Consider the following 14,848-nt stretch of genomic DNA (forward strand, 5'->3'; position numbering starts at 1 on the left):
CAATGTGGAAATGTGTGTTTTTTTACAGATTTATTCCAAATGAAACGCAGAAATCTAGTGAGACAAAGTATTTAACCTCTTTTAGTTATGACCTCTTTGTTGCATGGACTCGCTCTGTCTGCAATAATAGTGTTTAACATATATTGTTTTAATGACTACCTCATCTCTGTACCCCACACACAATTATCTGTAAGGTTGAGCAGATTCAACCACAAAGACCAGGGAGATTTTTGAAGGGCGCCTATTGGTAGATGGGTGAAAAGAAAATAGAAGACATTGAATATCTCTTTCAGCATGGTGAAGTAATTAATTATGCTTTGGATGGTGTATCAGTACACCCAGTCACTACAAAGATACAGGCGTCCTTCCTAACTCAGTTGCTGGAGTGGAAGGAAACCGCTCAGGGATCTCACCATGAGGCCAATGGTGACTTTAAAACCATTACAGAGTTTAATGGTTGTGATAGGAGAACTGAGGATGGATCAACAACATTGTAGTTACTCCACAATACTAACATAATTGACAGTGTAAAAAGAAGGACGCCTGTGCAGAATAAAATATATTCAAAAACATGCATCAAACTTTTAAGTAAAACTGTAAAAAATGTGGCAAAGCAATTAATTCACTTTTATTCCTGAATACATAGTGTTGTTTTGAGAAAATGGTTACAGACCCAACAACATTATAGTATCCCTTCCTCATGGTTACAGACCCAACAACATTATATAGTATCCCTTCCTCATGGTTACAGACCCAACAACATTATATAGTATCCCTTCCTCATGGTTACAGACCCAACAACATTATATAGTATCCCCTCCTCATGGTTACAGACCCAACAACATTATATAGTATCCCCTCCTCATGGTTACAGACCCAACAACATTATATAGTGTCCCCTCCTCATGGTTACAGACCCAACAACATTATATAGTGTCCCTTCCTCATGGTTACAGACCCAACAACATTATATAGTGTCCCCTCCTCATGGTTACAGACCCAACAACATTATATAGTATCCCTTCCTCATGGTTACAGACCCAACAACATTATATAGTATCCCTTCCTCATGGTTACAGACCCAACAACATTATATAGTGTCCCCTCCTCATGGTTACAGACCCAACAACATTATATAGTATCCCTTCCTCATGGTTACAGACCCAACAACATTATATAGTATCCCTTCCTCATGGTTACAGACCCAACAACATTATATAGTGTCCCCTCCTCATGGTTACAGACCCAACAACATTATATAGTATCCCTTCCTCATGGTTACAGACCCAACAACATTATATAGTATCCCTTCCTCATGGTTACAGACCCAACAACATTATATAGTATCCCCTCCTCATGGTTACAGACCCAACAACATTATATAGTATCCCCTCCTCATGGTTACAGACCCAACAACATTATATAGTATCCCCTCCTCATGGTTACAGACCCAACAACATTATATAGTATCCCCTCATGGTTACAGACCCAACAACATTATATAGTATCCCCTCCTCATGGTTACAGACCCAACAACATTATATAGTAACCCTTCCTCATGGTTACAGACCCAACAACAATTTTGTCATCAAAGGTGCTTTCAAGATAACTGGGAACTCTTAAAAAATATATTTAAAAAAGGTTGAATCATGATGTCCTTGATCTTCAGGTCGGAGCGCTAGAAAGAGGCCTGAGTTCCCGGTGTGGAATTCTATGTTGGATGACCGTTCAAAATGTAATTTCCAAGTTGGAGCTAGTTTTTTCCCCCCAGAGGTACCAGTTGTCTTAAACACGGAAGAAGTCATTCTGGATGGACAGCATGGCTAATGTATTCAAACTTTTCTGGCCCATGGTGTTGCGAGTGACTGTATCTTTTTAAGTTTGGAAAAGAGACCATTTCAGACAGATTATTTAAATCCTTAAATCCAGACTTGGACCACACACCCTCTCCACCAAATAGCAGGCAGGCGAAGCAAAATGGTGATTGCTTTGCAACACTTGCAGTTAGCTACTGATTCCTTCCAACCACTCATTGTTGAATTTGCGATTTCTGACTTGTTGTGTAATGTTTATGTCCAATGGCCGATGGACACCGATACCGTTTTATCTATAATTTATCTTCATATTGCAAGGATGGAAAATGATTTTCCAGTAGATTGTCGATGTGGTTCATGGTCGATGACTGCTTAAGCAAAATCCTAGAGGAAAACCTGGTTCAGTCTGCTTTCCACCAGACACTGGGAGATTTAATTCACCTTTCAGCAGGACAATTACCTAAAACACAAGGCCAAATATACACGAGTTGCTTCCCAAGAAGACAGGGAATGTTCCTAAATGGCGAGTTACAGCTTTGACTTAAATCTATAGCAAGCCCTGAAAAATGGTTGTCTAGTATTGATCAACAACCAATTTGACAGGGCTTGAATAATCTTTAAAAGAATAATGGGCAAATGTTGGACAATCCAGGTGTGGAAAGCTCTTAGAGACTTTCCCAGAAAGACACACAGCTGTAATTGCTGACAAAGGTGCTTCTACAAAGTATTGACTCAGGGGTGTGAATACTTATGTAAATTAGAAATGTCTGTATTTCATTTTCAATAAATTTGCTAACATTTCTTAAAACATGTTTTCACTTTGTCATTATGGGTTATTGTGTGTACATGGGTGAGAATGATTATTTTGTCATTATGGGTTATTGTGTGTACATGGGTGAGAATGATTATTTTGTCATTATGGGTTATTGTGTGTACATGGGTGAGAATGATTATTTTGTCATTATGGGTTATTGTGTGTACATGGGTGAGAATGATTCTTTTTTTATACATTTTGAATTCCGGCTGTAACACAACAAAATGTGGAATAAGTTAACAGGTATGACTACTTTCTGAAGGCACTTTATGTTCTGTTTTCTCAATATACCCACATTTATCAAACATATCCCCAGATCTCATATCATCCTCATTTAACCTTCATTCATTTCCCTAGGTACTCTCACATGAATCATGCACCGACACACACGTGTACACACACACACACACACACATACGTCTCGAAATACAGACACACACACACACACACCTTCAAACACACACATACGTAGACACACACACACAGTACTGTAGATAGATGTGAGGAGTTTAGATGAAGGCAGTTGCCTGTCGGTAGTGTTGTCAGACCTCACTTCTCTTCTCTAGGTGATTGAAGACCAAGAGAAGACATCCAACATTATCTCACCTTTTCACACTCGCTGTTGTTGCTCTCCATCTCTCTGTTCCCCATAGGACGTCTCTCACACTCCTACTAATGGCATCTCTCCTCTCTCACTCTCTGCCTCTGTCTCTCGCTCACTCTTTTACTCGCTCACTTTGTGTGTCTCTCTCTGTCTGTTTCTCCCTTTCTCTCAGGTGTTCATTCTCTTTCTTTCACTTTTCATCTCCCCATTGGAACCCCTCTCTCAATCTCTCTCCCCTTCCATCATAAGCTGTGTAACCGGGATAAGAATTGGGTAAAATATGTGAGCTTTCTGCTTCTCTCTCTGTCGCTCTCTCTCGCTCTGTGTTATGGTCATTAAGTGTATGCTAACAAGACCCAGGTGGTCAGTGAGGGGGAGGGAGAGAGAGGAGTCGAGGTTAATATGACCTTCCCCTGGAAAGGGAGAAAAGAAAGAGTACATTCGTAAGTGAGAGAATCATAGAGAAGGAAGGGTGGAGTTAGAGAGAGAGAGAGAGAGAGAGAGAGATAGGTAAGTTGTGTGATTGGTGTCCCCCATAAAGCTAAATAATCCATCTGTAAATATATTGTTTAGTTGCTGAAACCCTGTTAATAATGTTTAATAGTCAGTCGGCTAACAATATTGGACGAGAAATGTATATTATATTGATTGGTCCGTTCAAGTCTCCCGATGTAACGTCACAAACACCTAGTTTAGTAATAAAAAGGCTCTCCGTTGCCTTCCCATGAATACTGTGCATTTTCTAATGCTTGTAGATACAGCATTCTTACACCACAATCTATGTCGGTAAATAGATTGGATGAAGTCATCCGATAAGACATGGTGGAGCGAGTCAGTAGGAGAGAACCTTGTCAGTGTAGATCTGTTGTTCCTCCCCAGCCATAACACCACGTACTGATAGTTCCCAACAGAGAAGCTGCAGGAGAGCCATGCCACGCTCCACGCAGAGACATGCCTCTAAAAATACACACACACTACCTGTCACATCACATACTTTAAATCACAGTTATGTGGTGGCTTTGGGGTGGGTGTTTTTTGATTTTGTTGTTTGAGGTTTTGTTTTTGGCTTGTGTTTTTGTATAAATTAAATGTGTATTTCGGATAGAATTACGATCAGACACTGTACAGTTATTATATTTGTGTGTTCATATTTTTCTGATTCCAAGATCAAAAGCTACATTTCGGTCTTTGAAAAAGCCAGCTATTGTCACCGTTCCCTTGAGTAAGGACCACCCAAACTGCTCATTGACTGCTCTCTGCTCCAGCTTCTCCAACTTAATGTGTGTTTGCGTGTACACACACATTCTAATGTATAAAGCATAATATGTTAGGTACAAAATGACATAGTTTAGGCGTGCAGACAGCCGGTCTCTAACAGACAGACAGATCTCGTGGGGTTTGGTAAAAGCAGAAGACTAATTTCTGTCTCGGTTGAACTCCCCCCTCTTCCCTAACCCTTTCCCTCTCTTCCCTAACCCTTTCCCTCTCTTCCCTAACCCTTTCCCTCTCTTCCCTAACCCTTTCCCTCTCTTCCCTAACCCTTTCCCTCTCTTCCCTAACCCTTTCCCTCTCTTCCCTAACCCTTTCCTTCTCTTCCCTAACCCTTTCCCTCTCTTCCCTAACCCTTTCCCTCTCTTCCCTAACCCTTTCCCTCTCGACCCTAGCCCTTTCCCTCTCTTCCCTAATCCCTTTCCCTCTCTTCCCTAATCCCTTTCCCTCTCTTCCCTAATCCCTTTCCCTCTCTTCCCTAATCCCTTTCCCTCTCTTCCCTAATCCCTTTCCCTCTCTTCCCTAATCCCTTTCCCTCTCTTCCCTATCCCTTTCCCTCTCTTCCCTATCCCTTTCCCTCTCTTCCCTAACCCTTTCCCTCTCTTCCCTAACCCTTTCCCTCTCTTCCCTAACCCTTTCCCTCTCTTCCCTAACCCTTTCCCTCTCTTCCCTAACCCTTTCCCTCTCGACCCTAGCCCTTTCCCTCTCTTCCCTAAGCCCTTTCCCTCTCTTCCCTAACCCTTTAGGGAAGAGAGGGAAGGGATTAGGGAAGAGAGGGAAGGGATTAGGGAAGGGATTAGGGAAGAGAGGGAAGGGATTAGGGAAGAGAGGGAAGGGATTAGGGAAGAGAGGGAAGGGATTAGGGAAGAGAGGGAAGGGATTAGGGAAGGGATTAGGGAAGAGAGGGAAGGGATTAGGGAAGAGAGGGAAGGGATTAGGGAAGAGAGGGAAGGGATTAGGGAAGAGAGGGAAGGGATTAGGGAAGAGAGGGAAGGGATTAGGGAAGAGAGGGAAGGGATTAGGGAAGAGAGGGAAGGGATTAGGGAAGAGAGGGAAGGGATTAGGGAAGAGAGGGAAGGGATTAGGGAAGAGAGGGAAGGGATTAGGGAAGAGAGGGAAGGGATTAGGGAAGAGAGGGAAGGGATTAGGGAAGAGAGGGAAGGGATTAGGGAAGAGAGGGAAGGGATTAGGGAAGAGAGGGAAAGAGAGAGGGAAGGGATTAGGGAAGAGAGGGAAAGGGCTTTAGGGAAGAGAGGGAAAGGGCTTTAGGGAAGAGAGGGAAGGGATTAGGGAAGAGAGGGAAAGGTAGAGGGTTAACGTTAGGGAAGAGAGGGAAAGGTAGGTGGAGACAGGAGAGAAACACACACACGGTCTTGCCAGGACAGAGAGTACATATTCATATAGAAATTGAGACAATGCCATCCTTTCCTTTCTCAGAAAGAGGTGGAGAGAGGAAGGGATGGAGAGTGGGAGGTATAAAAAAAAGGACTCAGACAGAGGGCAAGAAAGAATGAGACGGGAAGATGGAGGAAGACTGAGAGAACAATAGAGGGAGAGAAAGATGGAGGGGAGAGAGAGATGGAGGGGAGAGAGAGATGGAGGAGGGGAGGAGTTAAAGGATTAACTGTGCATCAATATTTCAGTGGGAGCCTTTGTTGAATAATGCAGCCATTGCGTCAGACAGTGTTTCCCTCTCTCCGCTTGGTCCTGTGTGCACACACACACACACACACACGGGCATTGACATACATACACTGAGTGTACAAAACATTAAGAACATGCTCTTTCCATGACATAGACTGACCAGGTGATTCCAGGTAAAAGCGTATTGATGTCTCTTGTTAAATCCACTTCAATCAGTGTAGATGAAGGGGAGGAGACCGGTTAAAGAAGGATTTTCAAGCCTTGAGACAATTGAGACATGTATTGTGTGTGTTCCATTCAGAGGGTGGATATTTAAGTGCCTTTGAACAGGTTATGGTAGTAGGTGCCAGACGCACCAGTTTGAGTCAAGAACTGCAACACTGCTGGGTTTTTCACGCTCAACAGTTTCCCGTGTGTGTCAACAATGGTCCACCACCCAAAGGACATCCAGCCAACTTGACAACTGTGGGAAGCATTGGAGTCAACATGGCTCAGCATCCCTGTGGAACGCTTCTGACACCTTGTAGAGTCCATGTCCTGATGATTTGAGGCTGTTCTGAGGACAACATTGAGGGAGGTGGTGTTCATATTTGGTACATCAGTGTACAGTTGTAATATAGGCCTACAGTGTACTGGTATTCACCTAGTTCACCCACAGTTCTCTCACCTTTTATTTGATCATCTCTCTCCCTCCATCTCCTTTCCTGTGGCTACCCTGTCCCAGAGCCTGTAGGAGTTGAACAAGAGCAAGGGAACTGTACGCATTATCCCTAGGCACTTCGTCTGAGTGTGCTCGCTTAAGAGAGATTGCTCACCCACATATAAACACCTGCCTCTCCATCTCTCTCCCTCCTTCCCATTTCTCTCTCTCCTCCCATCCAACTATCTCTCTCTCTCTCTCACACACACACACACACACACACACACACACACACACACACACACACACACACGGTTGTGTTGTGACTGGGCCAGGCGGGCTGTGTTTCTATCATGTAAGTCTTGAGTTTTTCCCTGGGCAGCTTCAATAGACAGACCTGCTCAGCTCTGCAAAAGCTGGAAGCACCTGTCACAGCCAGTTTATTCCAGTGGACTGGGTTATGGTTGTTTCTACACATACTGACACACACAAACATACTCTCAGTATACAAGCCTGCATATTAACATACTGACACACACACATACGCTCAGTATACAAGCCTGCATATTAACATACTGACACACACAAACATACTCTCAGTATACAAGCCTGCATATTAACATACTGACACACAAACATACTCTCAGTATACAAGCCTGCATATTAACATACTCACACATACTCTCAGTATACACGCCTGCATATTAACATACTGACACACACACACTCAGTATACAAGCCTGCATATTCACATACTGACTCACACACAAACATACTCTCAGTATACAAGCCTGCATATTAACATACTGACACACACACAAACATACTCTCAGTATACAAGCCTGCATATTAACATACTGACACACACACAAACATACTCTCAGTATACAAGCCTGCATATTAACATACTGACACACACACATACTCTCAGTATACAAGCCTGCAAATTAACATACTGACACACACACACACACACACACACACACACACACACACACACACACACACACACATACTCTCAGTATACAAGCCTGCATATTCACATACTGACACACAAACATACTCTCAGTATACAAGCCTGCATATTAACATACTGACACACACACACGCTCAGTATACACGCCTGCATATTTACATACTGACACACACACACACGCTCAGTATACAAGCCTGCATATTTACATACTGATACACACACAAACATACTCTCAGTATACAAGCCTTCATACTGACACACACACATACGCTCAGTGTACATGCCTGCATATTCACATACAGACACACACAGGCTCATTCTAGTGTACTGTATTCACTCTAGCATAAGGTAATAACCTAGGCACACACAGTACATATAAACACACACAGTACATATACTAATACATTTAGTGTGTGTGTGTGTTAGACGGGTTGTTATTCTATATTAGTATATCCACATAGATATCATCATCATCAGTGTTAATTTTAGAAGAATTGGCAGGAGGGGGCAGCAAGCTGTGCTGTTGGATTGGAAAGTTTTCTAACTTATGAGAACTCAAGATGACGCACACACGCGCACACACACACACACACACACATACACACACACACACACACACACACACACACACACATGAAGAAAAACAGAGCTTACAGTACACGTATGCACACACACACACACACCAGGACATTGCATCTTTCTGCTTCGCTAACACCATCATAAATCAATGGCAGCACAGTAATGGTGTTCATATCAGCAGCACCATCTGTTCTATAGAGGACACACACACATTCCATCATGACTTATACTGCAGTATTCTCTTGGTGGTCATTAGACCTTTTGTCAAATAAGGCTCCTCTTGTAGTGTGTGTCTGTGTGTACCTATAGTACAGTGACTATGTCCCTGTCATGTTCGTTCCCCCCCTTGCCCCTGTCTTCCCCTGCATCATGTACCCCACATGGACACACTGTCCCCAGCACATTGTTTCATTTAAAAATACTGCACCAAACATCTTAGTTAGATGTGCAATTGATACTGCACCAAACATCTTAGATGTAAAATTGCACGACTAAGATCTCTTTGGCAAAACGTCAAAATTAATGACAGATTTCTTGGAATAATTCAAACTATTTTGAGGAAGTATATCCTGGCTATGGCATGTCAAAATGGACAAACAGTACTATTTCTGCTTTTTCCTCCTTTTTCAAGCATAGGTCTTCCAAGGCAGTATGCGAGCGCACTCGTTTGGTTCAGCTAGCCGTGTTTGGCTAGGCATCAGCCGAACTGAAGCATACTGACCCCTTTAGCAGGAACCACATTCTCTCTTTTCTCTCTGGGGTTAGAGTTTGGAGGATGTGGAGTGAAGTCCTCTCCTCTGTCATTCTCGTTTTCTTTATTCGGTCTCTTCTAATCCCTTGCTGGTGGTCTGTCTTTATTCTGATCCCTTGCTGGTGGGCTGTCTTTATTCTGATCCCTTGCTGGTGGGCTGTCTTTAATCTGATCCCTTGCTGGTGGTCTGTCTTTATTCTGATCCCTTGCTGGTGGTCTGTCTTTATTCTAATCCCTTGCTGGTGGTCTGTCTTTATTCTGATCCCTTGCTGGTGGTCTGTCTTTATTCTGACCCCTTGCTGGTGGTCCTGTCTTTATTCTGACCCCTTGCTGGTGGTCTGTCTTTATTCTAATCCCTTGCTGGTGGTCTGTCTTTATTCTGATCCCTTGCTGGTGGTCTGTCTTTATTCTGACCCCTTGCTGGTGGTCCTGTCTTTATTCTGACCCCTTGCTGGTGGTCCTGTCTTTATTCTGACCCCTTGCTGGTGGTCCTGTCTTTATTCTGACCCCTTGCTGGTGGTCTTGTCTTTATTCTCATCCCTTGCTGGTTGTCTTGTCTTTATTCTCATCCCTTGCTGGTTGTCTTGTCTTTATTCTCATCCCTTGCTGGTTGTCTTTATTCTCATCCCTTGCTGGTTGTCTTTCGATCAAAGGATATTTACAAGAGAGATTGAGTGTTTGAGAGACTAGGAGTTTTTGTGCGCACATGAGTGTGTGTGGGGGGAGCTGTTTTTCTTTCCTCTGAGACTTAATCACACTTCGCTCCCCCTCTCCTCTCAGTATGGGGTACCACCTCCTCCATCACGAGAAGCTGTCAAATAGGAAGAATAGTACTCGTTTTATATCCATCCGTTACTACAAAAACCTTCTTCGTTGTCAACAGGCAGGCCACAGGCACGCACGCACACAGACGCACGTATGCACGCACACAGACACACACACACACACACACCACTCCAAGTGCAGCACTACCTAGAGTTATCTAGGGTTAAAAGCATTGCTGAAAGCAGTAACTATCTATATCCATGGGTCCATATCTGTGTTGCCCAGTCTGGGATTAGAATCAGCAGTCTTACAGCTACAGTACAGGGTTTATTTATTATTAACTCGCCTCACTGTCTATCTCTCCTCTCTCCAAATATTTATATGGAAATGGAGGGAGTGTGAAAGAAAGGAGGGGGGAGAGAATAAAATGAGAGATGGAGAGAAAGAGATGAATTTAGAGACATCTTAGTGGTGTTAAATATTGAAGACCTTTGTCTTGTTGTGTTGCATGGTTATGTAAGGGATCTGAAAGGGAATCACCTACCGGACCTTCTCCATCTCTCCTGCCCTCCATCTCTCCCTCTCTTCTCCACAGAAGCATACCTCATTAAGTCAAAACAGACATCCTGTTGTTCCTCCCATTCCTCAGTCTTCATAGATTTAGAATAGTCAGCTTGAGGCCCTATGGAGCTCAGTCACCCCACTTCACTGCAGCCTGCTCCATACGCTGCTCACACAGTGGTGTTGGTATTCCACAGACCGTGGCCGAAACCCCTGCAGAGCCATTACACAGCATGGGCCTCACACTCATAGACTAGATATAGGGGGGTACAGAGTGGCAGACAGTCACACACCACACACAAAAATACGCAGAAATATTAATGAATCATACAATCTCCTCAAACACAAAAAAGGAGTCTCATTTGCAAACTGTACTTGCAGGGGAATGGAAAATGAGACCCCTTTTGTGTGTTTGAGGAGTTTGTATGATTCATTAATATTTCTGTGTCTGTGGTGTGTTTGTGCGTGCGTACATGTGTCTGCGTGTGAGAATATGTGTGTACTTGAGTATGATGGTACAAGGGTACTACTACTAATACTGCAACAGTTGACGCTGCATACACACTCTCAGAGACAGACTTTTTCCTCAGACCCACAATAACCGCTGGGTCTTACAGTCAGACTTGTCCTGGTTTTTCCTCAGACCCACAATAACCGCTGGGTCTTACAGTCAGACTTGTCCTGGTTTTTCCTCAGACCCACAATAACCGCTGGGTCTTACAGTCAGACTTGTCCTGGTTTTTCCTCAGACCCACAATAACCGCTGGGTCTTACAGTCAGACTTGTCCTGGTTTTTCCTCAGACCCACAATAACCGCTGGGTCTTACAGTCAGACTTGTCCTGGTTTTTCCTCAGACCCACAATAACCGCTGGGTCTTACAGTCAGACTTGTCCTGGTTTTTCCTCAGACCCACAATAACCGCTGGGTCTTACAGTCAGACTTGTCCTGGTTTTTCCTCAGACTCACAATAACCGCTGGGTCTTACAGTCAGACTTGTCCTGGTTTTTCCTCAGACCCACAATAACAGCTGGGTCTTACAGTCAGACTTGTCCTGGTTTTTCCTCAGACCCACAATAACAGCTGGGTCTTAGAAGCTGCTAGGTTTCTCCCTTCCACTAATGGAATTGAGGAAGTGGAAATATGTTCTGCAGGGAGATAAGTGGTGTGATGCTGTCTGTTTTCATTGGCCTGATAAGAGCGAATATGCGAATATTATTCTGGGAAATGTGGAAGATTGGCATGTTTGAGACACCTCCTGCGCGCACACTTGATATGATTGACTTGGCGCCTTTGATAGTGGATTCCTGAGAGGTGGAACTTCAATGAAAAAATGACAGCTTAGCAGGTCGCATTAAACAGAATCGGTTAGCAAAACTGTGTGTGTGTCTGACAAGACCAAACTGCATCACTGATCTATTATCAGACGGGCTCTTACAGGGTATTGTGCAGCAGTGGGAGAAGCTTAGAGACACACTTAAACTGATAACTCTCTCTCTCTGTCTCTCTCACTCTCCCTCTCTTGCCCCTGCTCTCTCTCTCTGTCTCTCTCACTCTCCCTCTCTTGCCCCTGCTCTCTCTCACTCTCCCTCTCTTGCCCCTGCTCTCTCTCTCTGTCTCTCTCACTCTCCCTCTCTTGCCCCTGCTCTCTCTCTCTGTCTCTCTCACTCTCCCTCTCTTGCCCCTGCTCTCTCTCACTCTCCCTCTCTTGCCCCTGCTCTCTCTCACTCTCCCTCTCTTGCCCCTGCTCTCTCTCACTCTCCCTCTCTTGCCCCTGCTCTCTCTCTCTGTCTCTCTCTCTCTCCCTCTCTTGCCCCTGCTCTCTCTCTCTTGCTCTCCCTCAGTGGTGGAACGTGGAGAAAGGAGAGGCCCTCCAGACCTTCTACCCGACAGGAGCCAATCTGAAAAGGATCCACGTGTCACCTGACTTCTCCACCTTCGTCACCATCGACAATATCGGAATCCTCTACATCCTTAAGAAGGTGGAATGAGAGGGAGGCATAGCTCATTAGTCTAAAGTGGTTTCCTTATAGCTCATTAGTCTAAAGGGGGCGTAGCTCAATAATGGAAATAGTTCTCGTCTCCTCTCCTTGCATTGATCTGAAAGAGCCAGACAGGTGAGAGCCAATGTCCGTTAGTCATCTGCCATGTTGCTTTAGCCTGCGTTCTCAGATCAGAGTAGGTGAAGAACAGGAGATCTGCTAAAGGACAATCATTTCTCCTGCTCTGCCTTCTGCATGCCATAACAGTCAATCACAACACAATACATCATTTCTCCTGCTCTGCCTTCTGCATGCCATAACAGTCAATCACAACACAAGACATCATTTCTCCTGCTCTGCCTTCTGCATGCCATAACAGTCAATCACAACACAATACATCATTTCTCCTGCTCTGCCTTCTGCATGCCATAACAGTCAATCACAACACAATACATCATTTCTCCTGCTCTGCCTTCTGCATGCCATAACAGTCAATCACAACACAATACATCATTTCTCCTGCTCTGCCTTCTGCATGCCATAACAGTCAATCACAACACAATACATCATTTCTCCTGCTCTGCCTTCTGCATGCCATAACAGTCAAAACAATCACAACACAATACATCATTTCTCCTGCTCTGCCTTCTGCATGCCATAACAGTCAAAACAATCACAACAAAATTGATATCCTGACAAAATTAACTATTCTGCTTTTCTTATTGTATCAGGGGACCATAGACAAAATGCATTTGATTCTTACTGCACTGGGGTAAATTGTATGCAATATGGAGAGATTTTTCTATGCTCCTTTTAATTAGGAAAATCTATGCTATAATGAAATGCACCAGCATTATCTGTCAAACAGTGAATTGGTTTTTGTATTTCTAAGTGCCCAATGAGTCTTTTGCTTTGTTAATGTCGTGGCACTCTGCAAATGGTCATGATTGTGTTCTGTCGTCTTAAACAAAGTACATGTATTTTTCCCTGTGAAGTTTGGGCGGCAGGGACCCAGCGATTTAAGAGCGTTGTGCCAGTAACCTAAAGGTTGCTGGTTCGAATCTCTGAGCCGACTGGGTGAAAAATCTCTATGCCCTTCAGCAACGCACTTAACCCTAATGTGCTCTTGTAAGTCGCTCTGGATAAGAGCGTCTGTTGACTAAAATGTAAAGGTCTAAACCTGTGTATTTGGACTAACTAAAGCCTTAAAGATAGATTCCGCAGTATGGGGAAGCCTACCCACCACTTTAAAAAAAAATCAAACCTTGACCTAAGGCATCTATCGACTATGTTTACTATCAAGTTCAACACTGTTTAGGACCTTTTATACACTAATTATATCAATAGAGCCTGTTTTTGTTTTGTTTGTACAAGTCCTTTTTTATTGTATATATCTTGCTTTCATACATTTAGTTTTCTTATTACTACTGATCCACGCTCTAGTGAGCTTTGTAAAAAGGCACTATGATTTATCTCTTGTGGTCTGTATCAAGAACATGGCCTTGTTCCAATACTTTGACAATGCGTCCTTCCTTACTCGCTTCCTTCCTTCCATCGTTGCTTGTCGTCATCTCTGATCTGACGCTATTGAATAGCTGACCGATTGCTTCCACTTCATGGTTGACAATCCAGAGTCATTTCAAATCTGTGAATTTTTTAAAGGAAAGGATGCGTTTTCAAAGTATTCAATCTGGGCCTTGTTTTTGATGTCAGAACATGTGCTCTTACCAATTGGTGCTTTAAACTCAGTGTGCAAGTAAATCATCAGAGGAGGTCTCTCCCTGTCAATCAAATCTGTGAAGTCTTGAGGTGATCTCAGGACATGAATACTGTTATGGTAAAGTGCTTGTGTGTGGTCTGTAATGTATAACGTTTTATTCTCTAAGGTATTATAAGACAGCAGGTGGCTTACATACTCCTCTAAATTTGTCATTAAATCGTTTGATGTCCACTGTCCAGAGCATAGGGTAGTCTTTGATCTACACTGAACAAAGAAAACACATGTCAAGTGTTGGTCCCATGTTTCATGAGCTGAAATAAAACATTCCTGAAATTTTCCATATGCACAAAAAGCTTATTTCTTTAACAAATTTGTTTACCTCCTTTTTTGTGAGCATTTCTCCTTTGCCAAGATGATCCATCCACCTGACAGCTGTGGCATATCAAGAAGCTGATTAAACAACATAACATATATATATAACATATAAGGCCATTGTAAAATGTGCTGTTTTGACACACAACACAATGCCACAGATGTCTCAAGTTTTGAGGGAGCGCGCAATTGGCGTACTGACTACAGGAATGTCCATCAGAGCTGTTGCCAGAGAATTGGATGTTCATTTCTCAACCATAAGCCACTTCCAACGTTGTTTTAGAGAATTTGGAAGTACGTCCAACAGGCCTCACAACCGCAGACCATGTGTAACCACGCCAGCCCAGGACCTCCACATC

At 43.5% G+C, this 14,848-nt stretch overlaps 1 protein-coding gene across 4 annotated transcripts in view; it reads left to right on the forward strand.

Moving 5' to 3' along the window:
- The window catches only part of LOC109878550 (apoptotic protease-activating factor 1), a 55,961-nt gene extending 41,506 nt beyond the window's left edge, over window positions 1-14,455 (forward strand). For 3 of the 4 annotated variants that reach the window (XM_031831455.1, XM_031831457.1, XM_031831456.1), the window contains one exon: window positions 12,260-14,455. In XM_031831455.1, coding sequence (XP_031687315.1) covers window positions 12,260-12,406 — 147 coding nt within the window. In that variant the 3' untranslated portion in view covers window positions 12,407-14,455. The remainder of the gene's footprint in view (window positions 1-12,259) is intronic. The other variant, XM_031831458.1, reaches the window with a different exon arrangement.
- The last annotated feature ends 393 nt before the right edge of the window (window positions 14,456-14,848 follow it).

The sequence above is a fragment of the Oncorhynchus kisutch genome, linkage group LG9 (assembly GCF_002021735.2).
Source record: "Oncorhynchus kisutch isolate 150728-3 linkage group LG9, Okis_V2, whole genome shotgun sequence".
NCBI lineage: Eukaryota > Metazoa > Chordata > Actinopteri > Salmoniformes > Salmonidae > Oncorhynchus > Oncorhynchus kisutch.